Genomic DNA, 12,998 nt, shown 5'->3' on the forward strand with positions numbered 1-12,998 from the left:
TGCTTTGCAGCTACATGCTAGTCACTGTTAACCAGAAAATTCTGTTTGTTGTTACTGGAAACTAAACTCTTTCTCTTCTTATTCACACTATAACCAGGGTTTGCCTCTTATTTGTATTTAATTTTATTTAACTTAATAACAGTACAGTACTCTGTTTTTGGTAACCATTGTCCCTGATGTAAATATGTAAAAATTGTGTACGTTTCTGTTTTGTGTCTTGTGTACTGTTTGTTTGTATTTGTCTTTCTTGCTGCTGTTACACCCAAATTTCCCCTTGTGGGACAATGAAAGGATTATTCTATTCTATTCTATTCTATTCTTTTCTGTTTGTACTGCACTTCCTGGAAACATTTGTAGAACCAGGAAACTTATCAGGTTACAGACAAGCTAACTCGCTGTAACGTAAAGGTTTACCTCCTACTTCTGAAACAGCTGGATTCAGTTTCTTAGACGTTCTCATCAAAATTAACATTATAGGAAGCCTACGTTCAGATGCAATTTTGGTTTTGAATCCAGTCCATCCCTGATTTATCTACTGAGATCAGGACAACTGTTTGGCAGTTATTAAATGTCTCTATTACATTTCGGAATAAGGATGTGAGTACCAAGAAGCACTTCTAGACTGTCGTAGTTTGCCATCATTATACTGTAGCCCTACATTTAAGCACGTAGGTTGATGTTGATGATGGTGCATTGTGTTGCAGGTGTAGTCATACAGCTTCTCTTGTTTCAAGTGCATTCACACACTCAGGCGCTTGTATGTTGTATGAAATTGTAGCAGGCACAATTATATCCTTTATAGCCAGTAGCTGTGTGAAAACTAGAGGCAGTGGATTTAGCAAGATGACGTTTTCAAAATGTTATCTACCAGTTAACTCCATACAAAGTGCAGTAAATAAGAGTTTCTCATCCTTGGCAGGAAGATTGTTCCAGGCATGTCTGAGAACTTTCACAAAGAAAGTCTCACTATCTCACTGTCTTTGTAACGCTAGAATCAAAGTCAATGTATCAGATTTGACTAGTGATTCCATACATGCAAATTTTGTCTCTCTTGGCATTAATATTAAAGTTATTTTAAATGATGCTGCCCGGATGAGTGCCTGGAGGTTTTACTGAGATGGTTGACACATGGAAAGATTTTTGTTCTAGAAGGACTTTGCCCCGAACTGATGGTGTAATTTTGAAATCCGGACTATGGGAGCCAGACCACCTGTTGGAGGGCTTTTTGTCTTATTTCTGGTTGAATACAGTTTCTCATTTGTGACTAGTTCGAGTAATACTGTGTAACCTATAAGAATCTACACATCAAAAGGATATAGCACTTTAGGCAAAAAAGTTTTTTTTTTTTAGCATTACAGGCCTGGTGTTTGAGGGGGAAATACAGGCACAGTAATGTTGAAAGTGGCGTGTTGCATAAAGTTAACACACTTATGTCCACAGCCGCTGGGGTGGGATGAGGTAGCCAGGTAGTTTGGTAGGTGTGGTGTAAGGTTCCCCTCTGTGGTCTCTGTCATTGTTTTGTGGCCAGATGGCAAAGCCACGTCTGGAGCTGCTCATGCTTTATTTATTAACGGCACACAGAAAGCTGGGCTACCAGAGAGTGCTTGTCTTTTGTCTGGAGTCTCTTTATCCATCTAAACTGACTCATCTACTCTAGGGTGGCAGCCCCAACCACACGGGACTGTGCTGGTGGTCAGTATTTGAAAGCTTTGTTCATTTGTTATGTACAGAACATTACTTCCTCCCCTCCCTTTTTGGCCATCTTGAAATTGTGGTAGAGTAACATATGAACCGCTGGGGTTGTGGGATTGTACTAAAAAAATGGAGGAGGGTGCGATAATATTATCAGTTAAAAGGGTTTTCCTTTAGCCTCTTTAGTATGTAAGCTTTGAATTTTAACCTTAGACAGTTTAACCGGTTCAAAGTCACTTGCCGGGCTGGCTGCCCTCTCTTTGTTAATGAAAGCCCTAAATGAGGAAGGGGGAAAGTAAACTGATGACTACCGTGCCAGCCAGCATTGTTCTGCAGGTGTAAAAAATAAATAAATAAATAAATAAAACTGCATGACTGTTCTGGATATTCTTCAGCTACCTCTCTAGAAAGTACTAACGCGCCACCATCTCAAACCACACTACTGTGGTAGTCTTTGCTTGCCTTGGACATGTAGTTTGTTATATAATATTACTTGATAAATAATTTTTAAAAAGTGTGGTTTTACCTTCTCTCACTAATGGGTCTAATTGTTTAGGAAACACTTAAAGCACATGCTGCACCTCATAGTGGGACACGCTGTTATTATTAACAACCAAACCCAATATCTGTTATTGTAGGATCTTTACTGTACAGTATAAGGTGACTTGTTGTGATTTAGTGCTATATAAATTCAACTGAATTGAACAAGGGTCTTCCCATTAGACCTGTTGCTGCACCTGCACCGTCACTCTACAGTCTAGTTTTAGTTTTATTATTGTTTTTCAGGGATCATGCACAAAAACATTCACCTGATTTAGCTTTTAGCTTATGTACTTCTGCACTTCCTGGACAGGTACACACAGGGTTAAATAGGCTATAAAACAGAAGTATATATCCAAGATATAAGATAAAAGTCAAGTGATATAATCAAATACACATACACAACCTAAAACCTCTCAACCTTACCTACACCCACAAAAAACATACACATTGTAAAACCTTGCTATGTTAAAGCATCCTCCCATTTAATACTATGGAAGAAGTTCAGGATTGTCATTATATTATTATTTTGTAATTATGCAGCTTTCCAGTAGCTACAGAATTTCAGGCACCTATGATAAACCTGGGTTTAAATTCAAACTCATTTTTGGCACATGCTGACTTTTAGCACTTTACACACAACAGCCCAAATCACAAAGTGCTTTTGCACCATGAACTGTGAGGAATTAGGTGAAGAAATAATGAATCCAGTCAGTTTTCTCTTCCTGGAGCTTTTGGCTGTTTATCTAACAGCAGCACTTGAAGGCTAGGGTGATTACAGTGAGCCATTTGGGGATTTAGGTCTGTCTCAGGTGCACCAAGCCTTTAAAGAGCTGCTGCTGAGCGATAACTAAAGAAAGATTGTTTAAATCTGGTCAGAGCCTTCCTGCTATAACAGATCCATGCTGATCTAGCGTCCTTCCGTAACGGACTGAAAAATACTAAAAACACTAAATAAAGAGAATATAAAATGAAAAATGTATAAAAATTATTATAGAAAGATACAGAAGCAGTGCTAAGACTATTTTTAGTAAAATAACAGAGGAAAAATTATTACTTATAAACAAATATTTTATGGTAATTAAGAGGAACATGAGGGTGGCTGAAAGCAGCTCCAGTCCAGCTGTATGAGTCAGTGTAAACACATGATTAAAGTCTGATATTTTCCTTGTCTTTTCAAGCATTTTTCCGCTGAGACTGTTCGAGAAGGTGTGTGTGTGTGTTTTCCATGCTTGCGCTTGTTTGCTCAGTCTGTGTGTGCTCTGTCTGCTCCTCAGTTCTTCAGAAAGGACCAGGGGGATTTCTTCATCGGCTGCTTGTTTCTAACAGAGCTCAGCACGCCCTTCGTGTCCCTGGGGAAGATACTTATTCAGGTGAGATGGCACATGCACATGAGCATTCACCTGAAACAAACTCTGAAGTCCTTTTCGTGGTAAATACGTATGTCTGTAGATATCATAGAGATGCAGATCTTTTGCTGTGTAGTAGCGGAGCAAACAAAGTTGTAAAATTATTTGCCAAACTTCTACTTCTGAGCAGGTTAGCAGCTGCAAATAGGCTCGGGCCTGCCCAGCTTTGCATTGCTGCAAGGAGTGCATTAATCCAGGGGCCAAACACAGCGCAGTTTTAAATAAAGTGAGCCAGACCAGTGAAGCTATTACCTTTTCTTTTTTTTTCTCTTTTTGAAGACACCCTGGGATGTCTTAAGAGAAATAAGTATAATTTTTAAGTACACATCTCAGTTTTTCTATGTTATAAACAAATATTACTGTAGAAATTTAAGAAACCCACTATTTTATATTATATTAATAACAGAAATTCTGAGTAAAAAAGAGAACAGTGAAAAAGAAACGTTTCTGTTATGAAATTAAATACTAAGAACTCTTTTTTTTTTTTTTTTTTTTTTTTCTATCTTACTTGGTTGCTTTGGCATAAGGCACAGGCCACAGATGATGTCTTTGTAGGTAAAAATACAGTTAAAGACTTTATGCCCTCCTTCTTTGACATATGGCAATAATTTGACAACTATCAAGTGGTAAAACAAACACCAGTTTACTGGTTAGTATAAACCTTTAAAAGTGGTTGCTAACACATAGACTAACATTATTATCTTTGGAGACGTGTGATTATTTGGCACTAAACTCCCTTTGACAAAAACCCCAAACTCTTCAACGGGAAAATCCATCCTCTGACAACAAAAAGAAGAACGCTTTGAATTTGCTGTGCAGTTTGAAGTAATGTTAAAATTCACACACAAAACTCACCAGTTACAAAAATATAAAAAAACATGAATGAACTCCATTGTTCACAGTAATTTAGAGAAGTAGACCAAAAGCAAGGTTTGTTGTTTGTCTTCTATTGTCTGGTTCACACAGGCCTAAAGACCAGTCAGGGACCCTCTCGATGCTCATAATCACCAGACACTTTGGTCATAGTTTGCATGAAGTATGCTAACTTGTCTGCAAACACTTGCCAACCTCCTAAGTGCCCGCACCTTTTGAAATGTGTTTATTTTGAAGGCCAGCAATCTGTTTCCAGTTTGCAGTTTGAACTTTTTCAACTTGCCCTGTAGCTCGGTGGTTAGTTCACAAGTGTTTGTAGGCAAGTTATGGCTATACATATCATGCTTACTACGGGTCACCGTGAGAGTCTAATTTGACCTCGCAACAACCAGCAACCACTTATGGAACATAAATTTCCCTCAGCAAGTGGAGGTTATATTTTATTTTATTTTTTATTGCAGTTTTTTAATTGTGATTTGTCTTCGATATTATTATAATTGTTTTTCTTCTGAATATAACCAAGCAGAAAGACTTTTGTGTGTAGTGGAATTTGTTTGAAGAGAATCTTTCACAGGTCACTCTAACATCTTCCCAGAATGTTTTAATCATTGTACCAAACACAGTCAACAGTGCTGAACAAAAATATGCATATTTAATAAGTATAAGGAGGAGAAAAGTGGAAGAATTCAAACACAGACAGTGGGCCATCGGATTCAGGCTTGAATAAAAACAAATGAAAACATGGTTTAACTAATAATTAGCTGCGGTTGAAGACAAAGGTCAGTGGTGATGGAGGAGACAGCCAGTCTGTCCCCGCTGGCCACTCATAACCGAATGAGTAAGGTTAATAATCAAAAGAAATAATGACCAGAAGGCACACAGTTGTAACATGCCACTCTTGAGTGAGTGATTTGTACTTGTGTACTTTTACAAAACGCAATCCTGTGGAGAAACCGTTTTTTTTTTTTTGTTTTTTTTTTAACTCAACTCATTCTTCTTGCTTCCTCCACGTCCGTAACATTGATTCATTAATGTTGAATTCTCTCGCAGCTGCTCTATTCCCATGTTGTTCCAGTATATTAATGACTAACCTGTATCGTGAATGGATTATCTCAGTTGTTCTCCTGACTGAAGTTTGGTCCGTTTACAGCATCCTGCCATGTGATAGCATTTGTCCCTAACCATCAGAATCCCTCACGTTAACTTTTATCGAGTGGAAAAACGTTAGCGTTCATCCTCCAGCTTCACTGTGTTTATGTTATGCTAACATAGCTGTGTAGCTAGCGATCACGTAGCACATCATTATATACCAGCTAGTACAACTTCAGTAACCCTACAAACGTCACTGCTGTTTAGTTTTCTGTCTTCATTTATGTTGAAAGTGATAGCAGAGTTGTACGTTTAATTTTTTAATTTTTTCAGAAATCTCTCAGTCAGAACATGCTATATCATGTTTAGGTGTGAACTAGCGAGCTAACTTCCTGTTAACTTCTAACTCTGTTAAATTGAATAAATTCTGTTTGCATGGATGCCTGGATGTTAAACTAATTGTTACACCTGGTAAAGCAGCAAAACTGATCATTTTATTACAGATGAAAGAGTTTAGACAGTTTTTAAACTCTCAGTGATGTCGCAGTGTTCCTTTGACTTTGGGACCTGAAGCGGACGGAGTTTTGGACCCAGATTACTCCGTGAGGCTCCTGACTACGGTAGCTGTAATGCTCAGACACCATCAAGAGGTGCGGCTTCGTAGCCTACCAAAGTCTGATAGATTTTTGAGCGCCGTGTACCACATAAAATCGGTTCGAGGTCTGTAAGCACAACCAGAATTCATACATAAGGCGCACCGGATTATAAAGCGCACTGTCGATTTTGAGGAAATTAAAGGATTTTAAGTGGCTTAAAAACAGAATAGCAAATATTAGATGACACTAGATCCCTAATTCAGTGTGCATAACAACCTCAAACATACACAGAAAAGGTTCCCCAACATTTTCAGATCGCTGTTATTCTGAAGAAATCTCTGTGTGCAACAGACAAAGTCACAAGTCAGCATTGGGTACCTGTGATCTTCAGGCTTTCAGGCAGAAATGCATTAAATGCAAACATGATTCTGTCATGGAAATCACTACATGGGCTCAGAAATCATTGACCATGAACACAATCTGCTATAAAATCCACAAATGGTACGTTTTCCCAGCTGAAATATTTCAAATTTTTTCTGTTGTATTGTAAATAAAATCTGAGTGAATGATATTTGCATCCGAATTTAAACAGCATCCAGCTGTCCATGAATTAGCGTTGTTTTTCAGATAAATATTTATTCATCACTGTATTTTTTATACACTTAGACACACATAAATGTACGGTATATACAGTTTGATATGAACTTAAGCAAAACAGCCTTAGCTCTCTTAACCAAAACAAAGCCATTCATCTTTTCTCCAAACTGTTCCTGCACAGGTGATCTGCAGAGCACTGCAGCAGCAAAAACCCAAGTATCTCCATTTCATTTGGGATGTTGCTTGTCACTGTTCTATCAATAATTAAGCTGCATGGCTCACCAAAAAAACCCACATCAGTCAGCAGCATTCAGGCACCGCTTGCTCTCCCTGCCCCTGAATTGATCTGTTTCGGCTAATGTTCATTAGTTTCGCCATGCAAAGAGCTCCATAGCCTACACTTTAGTAAAAGGGCCCAGTGTCTTACAAACCATCCTTTCTAAGAATAGAAGAGCCTTACTGTGTAGCTCAGTGAAACCAGTGGACCGTGGACTCTCAGGTCTTTGCTGACATCTGGTGTCGGTGAGCAAAAAGAGCAGAGCAATTCTTCACTGCTGACCACTTTTAGACTTAGTCAGCACTAACAGAAACCGCACCAGACAGTTTTACTGCTCTCATCAGCAGTGCTGACTGCTGTTGTGTGGAAAAGGGAACATCCAGTCTTTCAAATTAAAGATGAGAAGATCCCAGATCATATGATTTTTGTTGTTGGATGTTATGGCCCTGTTTTCCTGTCTCAGTTTTCCTATCCCTTTGACTGAGAAAAATAATTATGGGATTTGGTGGGGTTTTGTTTTTTTTGTTGTTTTTTTTGACAAAATGTAGTAACCTTCTCAACTACAAGTTAAGCTTTAACTTAACTTTAAGCAAGCAGCAGAAATGGAAAATATACAATAATAAAGTTTTCCTTATTTTATTTGCTTACTTCAATAATGGATGAAATGTATCAAAAGAATTAAGCAGCAGAATAATAAATTAAAACTACTAAGTAGATACTGTGGCTTAATTAAAAGTATAGTATATAATGTCTATAAAGCAAGCTCAGTCATTAGCATGGCTGAAGAGTGATAGGTTTAAGCTACAAACCTATTTGCTGGAACGTTCAAGATAATTTAATTACACAGCAAAGCAAGACACGAGTAGGCAAAGTTCTTTATGTTTCTCGTGCACGGGAGAGAACTGGGCAAACGCTGTTCCTTCGCACGACCCCAGTTGCTCTCATCTGCTCCCCCGTAACACTGCTCTTTTATTGTATTTATTTTACATTCATTCATTCATTCATTTATTTGTTCATTTCCAGGCACAACAAATACCTATATTGAACATAAAATGCACAAAAAAAAAACAAAAATTGCCTGAAAAAGGAGTGGGACGAAGAAAACTTATTAAATCCCACCCCTATACTCACTCATCAACAAAAAAACAAAACAATATACTTCCCGCAGCTACGCCCATTATTGCATACAGTCCCATCAACAGCCCCGGGCGCATACAAGCATCTAAACTGCAGCTCGCAAGCAACAATTAGAGCCTGCATAACTGAATACAGAATATATAAATTATAAATTACATTACCACAGGTAACAGGCAGTAATAACTACAAGTAACAAACACACACATACACACATACATATACATACATATATATCTACACACACATGTACATATATGTACATACATACGCACAGTCTTTTTTTTTTTTTTTTTTTTTTTTTTTTTTTGAATCCATACCAGCAATGGTAAGAGAACAGACATTACAGAGCACACTAAAAAACCATCATTGAGTATACTGTGACCAGACCAACTGTTTGTAGAGAAATTTAAATCTATGAATATTTTTGCATTGTTTCAGTTGTAAACTCAGACTGTTCCAGATTTTCACACCACATACAGACACACAAAAACCTTTACGGGTTGTTCGAGTTCTGGGTAATTTGAATTCTCCAAATCCTCTAACATTATAAACCTTTTCTCGAATTTCAAATCTAGTTTGTAAATTTGCCGGTAAAAGTTTAGTAAAAGCTTTATACAAAATTATGGATGTATTGTAATTAACCAGATCCTGGAATTTAAGTAACTTTGCCTGAAGAAAGAATTTGTGAGTATGATCTAGATAACCAGCCTTGTGAATTATACGCAGTGCTCGTTTCTGTACTGTGACTAATGGATTAGTTGTATTTTTATATGTATTTCCCCACACTTCCACACAATATGTAAGATATGGAAGAACCAGGGTACAGTACAGAGTACGAAGTGCATCTTTATCAAGGAATTGTTTCACTTTGTTCAAAACTGCGAGGCTTCTGGAAATTTTGGTTTTTATGTGTCTGACGTGGGGTTTCCATGAAATTTTGTTATCAATTACGACTCCCAAAAATTTGTTTTCACTCACATTATCAATTGGTACACCTTCAATGATAATTGGTAATTCTATATTATATTTAAAATTACCAAAAAACATTGCTTTAGTTTTATTTATATTTAATGATAATTTATTTATGTCCATCCATTTTTTTATTAATTGTAGCTCCCTGTTTACAGTCATTACAAGATCAGTATAATCATCGCTACTGAAAAATATGTTGGTGTCATCTGCGAACAGTATGAGTTTAAGTACTTGAGAAACATCAAAAATATCATTTATGTATACATTGAAAAGTTTTGGTCCCAACACTGACCCTTGGGGAACACCACATGTAATACCAAGTTTCTCTGAATGGTAATGCCCTATGCTAACATATTGTTCCCGACCCGTTAGATAACTTTTTAACCAGTTACCAGCTTTCCCTCGAATACCATATCTTTCCAATTTATCCAATAAAATTGAGTGATTAATTGTGTCGAAGGCCTTTTTGAGATCAACAAAAATACCAACTGCATATTTATTTTTGTCCAGTGCATCAGTAATTTCTTCTACTGCCTCAATTATCGCCATTGAAGTGGTTCTTTGTTCTGAAACCATACTGACCAACATTTATTATTTGATGTTTTTCAAGGAATTTTTCTAATCTTGAATTAAAAAGTTTTTCTAGAATTTTTGAGAATTGAGGCAGTAGAGAAATAGGCCTATAATTGGTAAAACTATGTTTGTCATTACTTTTATATAGTAGTATTACTTTCGCAATTTTCATTTTTTTTGGAAAACAACCGGACTGAAATGATAAATTACAGATATATGTTAAGGGACTAGCAATATTCAGAATAACCTGTTTAACTACAGACATATTTATGTCGTGATAATCCATTGAAGACTTACTTTTACATTCTAATGTGATATTTATTACTTCTTGCTCATTTGTAGCTGAGAGGAACAGTGATTTTATATTGCTGATATTTTCATTTTTATGACACGGGATGTCCGCTGCTAGTTCAGGGCCAACATTTATGAAGAATTTATTGAACCCATCGACAATATTACTCATGTTGTGATTTTCACCATTTGCATCAGTAAAATATTCAGGATATGATGTTCCAGAAGATCCTTGTTTAATTAAGTTGTTTAACACATCCCAAGTTCCTTTTATATTGTTTTTATTTTCATATAATCTTCTTCTATAATAAAGTTGTTTGCTCGTTCTTATAATATCAGTCAATTTATTTCTATATGCTTTATATCTTTGTTCCACTTCTTTTGTTTTTACTTTGATAAACTGTTTATACAGATTGTTTTTCTTTTTGCAAGCATTAATAATTCCTTTTGTGAGCCAAGGACTTTTTATCTTTTTTTTCTTTGTCATGTGTTCGTTTACAGGACAATGTTTATTGTACCACATAGTAAAAATATCTAGGAAATTGTCATAAGCCTTGTCCACATCTGACTCTTCATACACCGAACTCCAATCTTGTTGTGCTAAATCGAAATTGAAGGCATGAATTGCTTCTTCATTTATTGTTCGCTTTGCTATCATGATCTTGGTATCTATTTTTTTAAAATCACAGTCACACAAAGTAAAAACTGGTAAGTGGTCAGTTATATCACAGACAAGCAGGCCACTATTAATTTGGAAATCCATGACATTAGTAAAAATATTGTCAATAATAGTGGCGCTATGTGATGTTATTCTGCTTGGCTTTGTTATTGTTGGATATAGTGATAAGCTGTACATCGTGTCAGTAAAATCATCAATGGCTTTTAACCTTGTTGGGTTTAGCAAATCAATATTAAAGTCACCACAGATAAATAGTAATTTTTGGTTCACCGAAGCAAACGTTTTTTCTATCCATTCATTAAAAGTGTCAATACTTGAACTGGGTGTCCGATATATGCAACTTATTATAACATTTCTCTTTTTTTCATTCATGATCTCAATAGTCAAACATTCCAAAATTCCATCAATAGCCATAGACATAGTTGTTACAACATTATATTTTATAGAGTTATGAACATATATAGCAACCCCGCCGCCCGCCTTATTTAATCTATTCATGTATTTTAAATCATATCCATTCAAACAAAAATCTATTCCTTTATCGACATTGAACCAAGTTTCAGTGATGGCTATAATACTAAAGGGGCGAGAAAATTGTTGCAAATAGTCCTTAATGAAATCAAAATTAGAGTACATACTTCTGCTGTTAAAGTGAATTAATGAGAGCTTCCCGTCTAGGTTAATTTCTTTTTCATATTGTTCCTGAGTGAAATAATTACAATTTTTAACAAAAGTAGAGAGAAAGTTACTTCCAGAATCTATTTCTGGATCTATTATATTATGCTCCTTATGTTCACAATCTAGATCAATTACTTTCTGTTGAAGAATTAATTTCAACATGTCCATGTCATTTCCTGGTGTAATTAGAGATGTTGGTGTATTTATCATTTGATTGTCATTAGAGTTATATATTACCTCGATACATTAGTGTCAGTTGTACTTGTCCAGATCCTCCATGTTCCTCACTATCAGTACTTTTGCCTCTTCTGGTGTCCCGTTTAGCTTAATGAAAATCTTACAGTTTGTTACCCATGTATGTTGTATTTTACCATTCTTCTTCAGTTGCCTTGCCTTCCTCGCGATGTCTGCGTTTTTTCGTGTCAGATGCTCATTAATGAAAACATCCGTGCCTTTCAGTTTGCGTCCTTGTTTCAGCACTGCGACCTTGTTCTTCCGATTGACAAATCTCATAACGACGGCCGGCGGTCTGTCACTCCTCCTGGGCAGTGAGTGACATGCTTCTATGTGCTCCAGGTCCATCTCTATCCCCTTGCTTTGGAGGAAGGACGCCACCTGTTGCTCCACCGAGCGGGTCTCCTCGTCGCTGGGCTCCCCGACGTTCCCGGCCACTGCGTGCGCGTACGAGCGCGGCTTGATTTTAATAACGCTGATGACCACGTCGTTCGTACGGGTGTACTGCTCCAGCTCATCCACCCGCCGCTCGAGATCCATGATCCGTCTGTCCTTTTCGGCATTTTGGAGGCGTAGCTGTTTTACCTCCTCCAGTAGCCCCAGAAGCAGCTCCTGCTGCGCCCTGACTGCTGCCACGTCTCCGCACAGCGCTCCGAGGGAGGTTTTAATGTCCTCAACCTCCTCTGGTGTTGGGCCTTTCTTGGGTGGCATACTGAAGCGAGAGCACGAGGCGGCCACCACGAGGGACCCGGAAGCGGAATTTCTGATGATGGCGCCTGGCTAGGCCTGCTGGCTGATGGAGGAGCCTGGCTGTGGCCTGCTGGCTGGGCCTGCTGGCTGGGCCTGCTGGCTGATGGTGGAGCCTGGCTGTGGCCTGCTGGCTGGGCCTGCTGGCTGATGGAGGAGCCTGGCTGTGGCCTGCTGGCTGGGCCTGCTGGCTGATGGTGGAGCCTGGCTGTGGCCTGCTGGCTGTGGCCTGCTGGCTGATGGTGGAGCCTGGCTGTGGCCTGCTGGCTGATGGTGGAGCCTGGCTGGGCATGAATATGAATATACATGAATATGCATAGGTTCATTAACATACGACGTCTACATACAAACAAAGAGTACCTTGCCTGTGTGTTGTGTAAGTGTGTGTGTGAGTGTGGGGTCAGAGTGTGACCCCATAAACAACTTCGCTAACCCTGCTGGTTTGGAAGTCCAACAGTTCATCTAAACAAAAGGCACTTAGACTAAAACTGACATAGCTACGTTTATCCTACCATAAAACAATAAGAGAAGGTAGACCTCTCCCATGCTCCCAGGATGTGGGCGTGAATGCCAGAGCACTCTGGAATGCACACCAAGCCTTTGCAGACTATTAA

The 12,998-nt window shown here is 38.1% G+C and overlaps 1 protein-coding gene across 2 annotated transcripts in view; it reads left to right on the top strand.

Annotated features, from left to right (window-relative positions):
• The window catches only part of tlcd3a (TLC domain containing 3A), a 50,344-nt gene that overhangs the window by 27,158 nt on the left and 10,188 nt on the right, over positions 1–12,998 (top strand). For both annotated transcript variants that reach the window (XM_004551210.3, XM_076889413.1), the window contains exon 4: positions 3,510–3,605. In XM_004551210.3, the coding sequence (XP_004551267.1) occupies positions 3,510–3,605 (96 nt within the window). The remainder of the gene's footprint in view (positions 1–3,509; positions 3,606–12,998) is intronic.

The sequence above is a fragment of the Maylandia zebra genome, linkage group LG10 (assembly GCF_041146795.1).
Source record: "Maylandia zebra isolate NMK-2024a linkage group LG10, Mzebra_GT3a, whole genome shotgun sequence".
In the NCBI taxonomy this organism is placed as follows: Eukaryota; Metazoa; Chordata; class Actinopteri; order Cichliformes; family Cichlidae; genus Maylandia; species Maylandia zebra.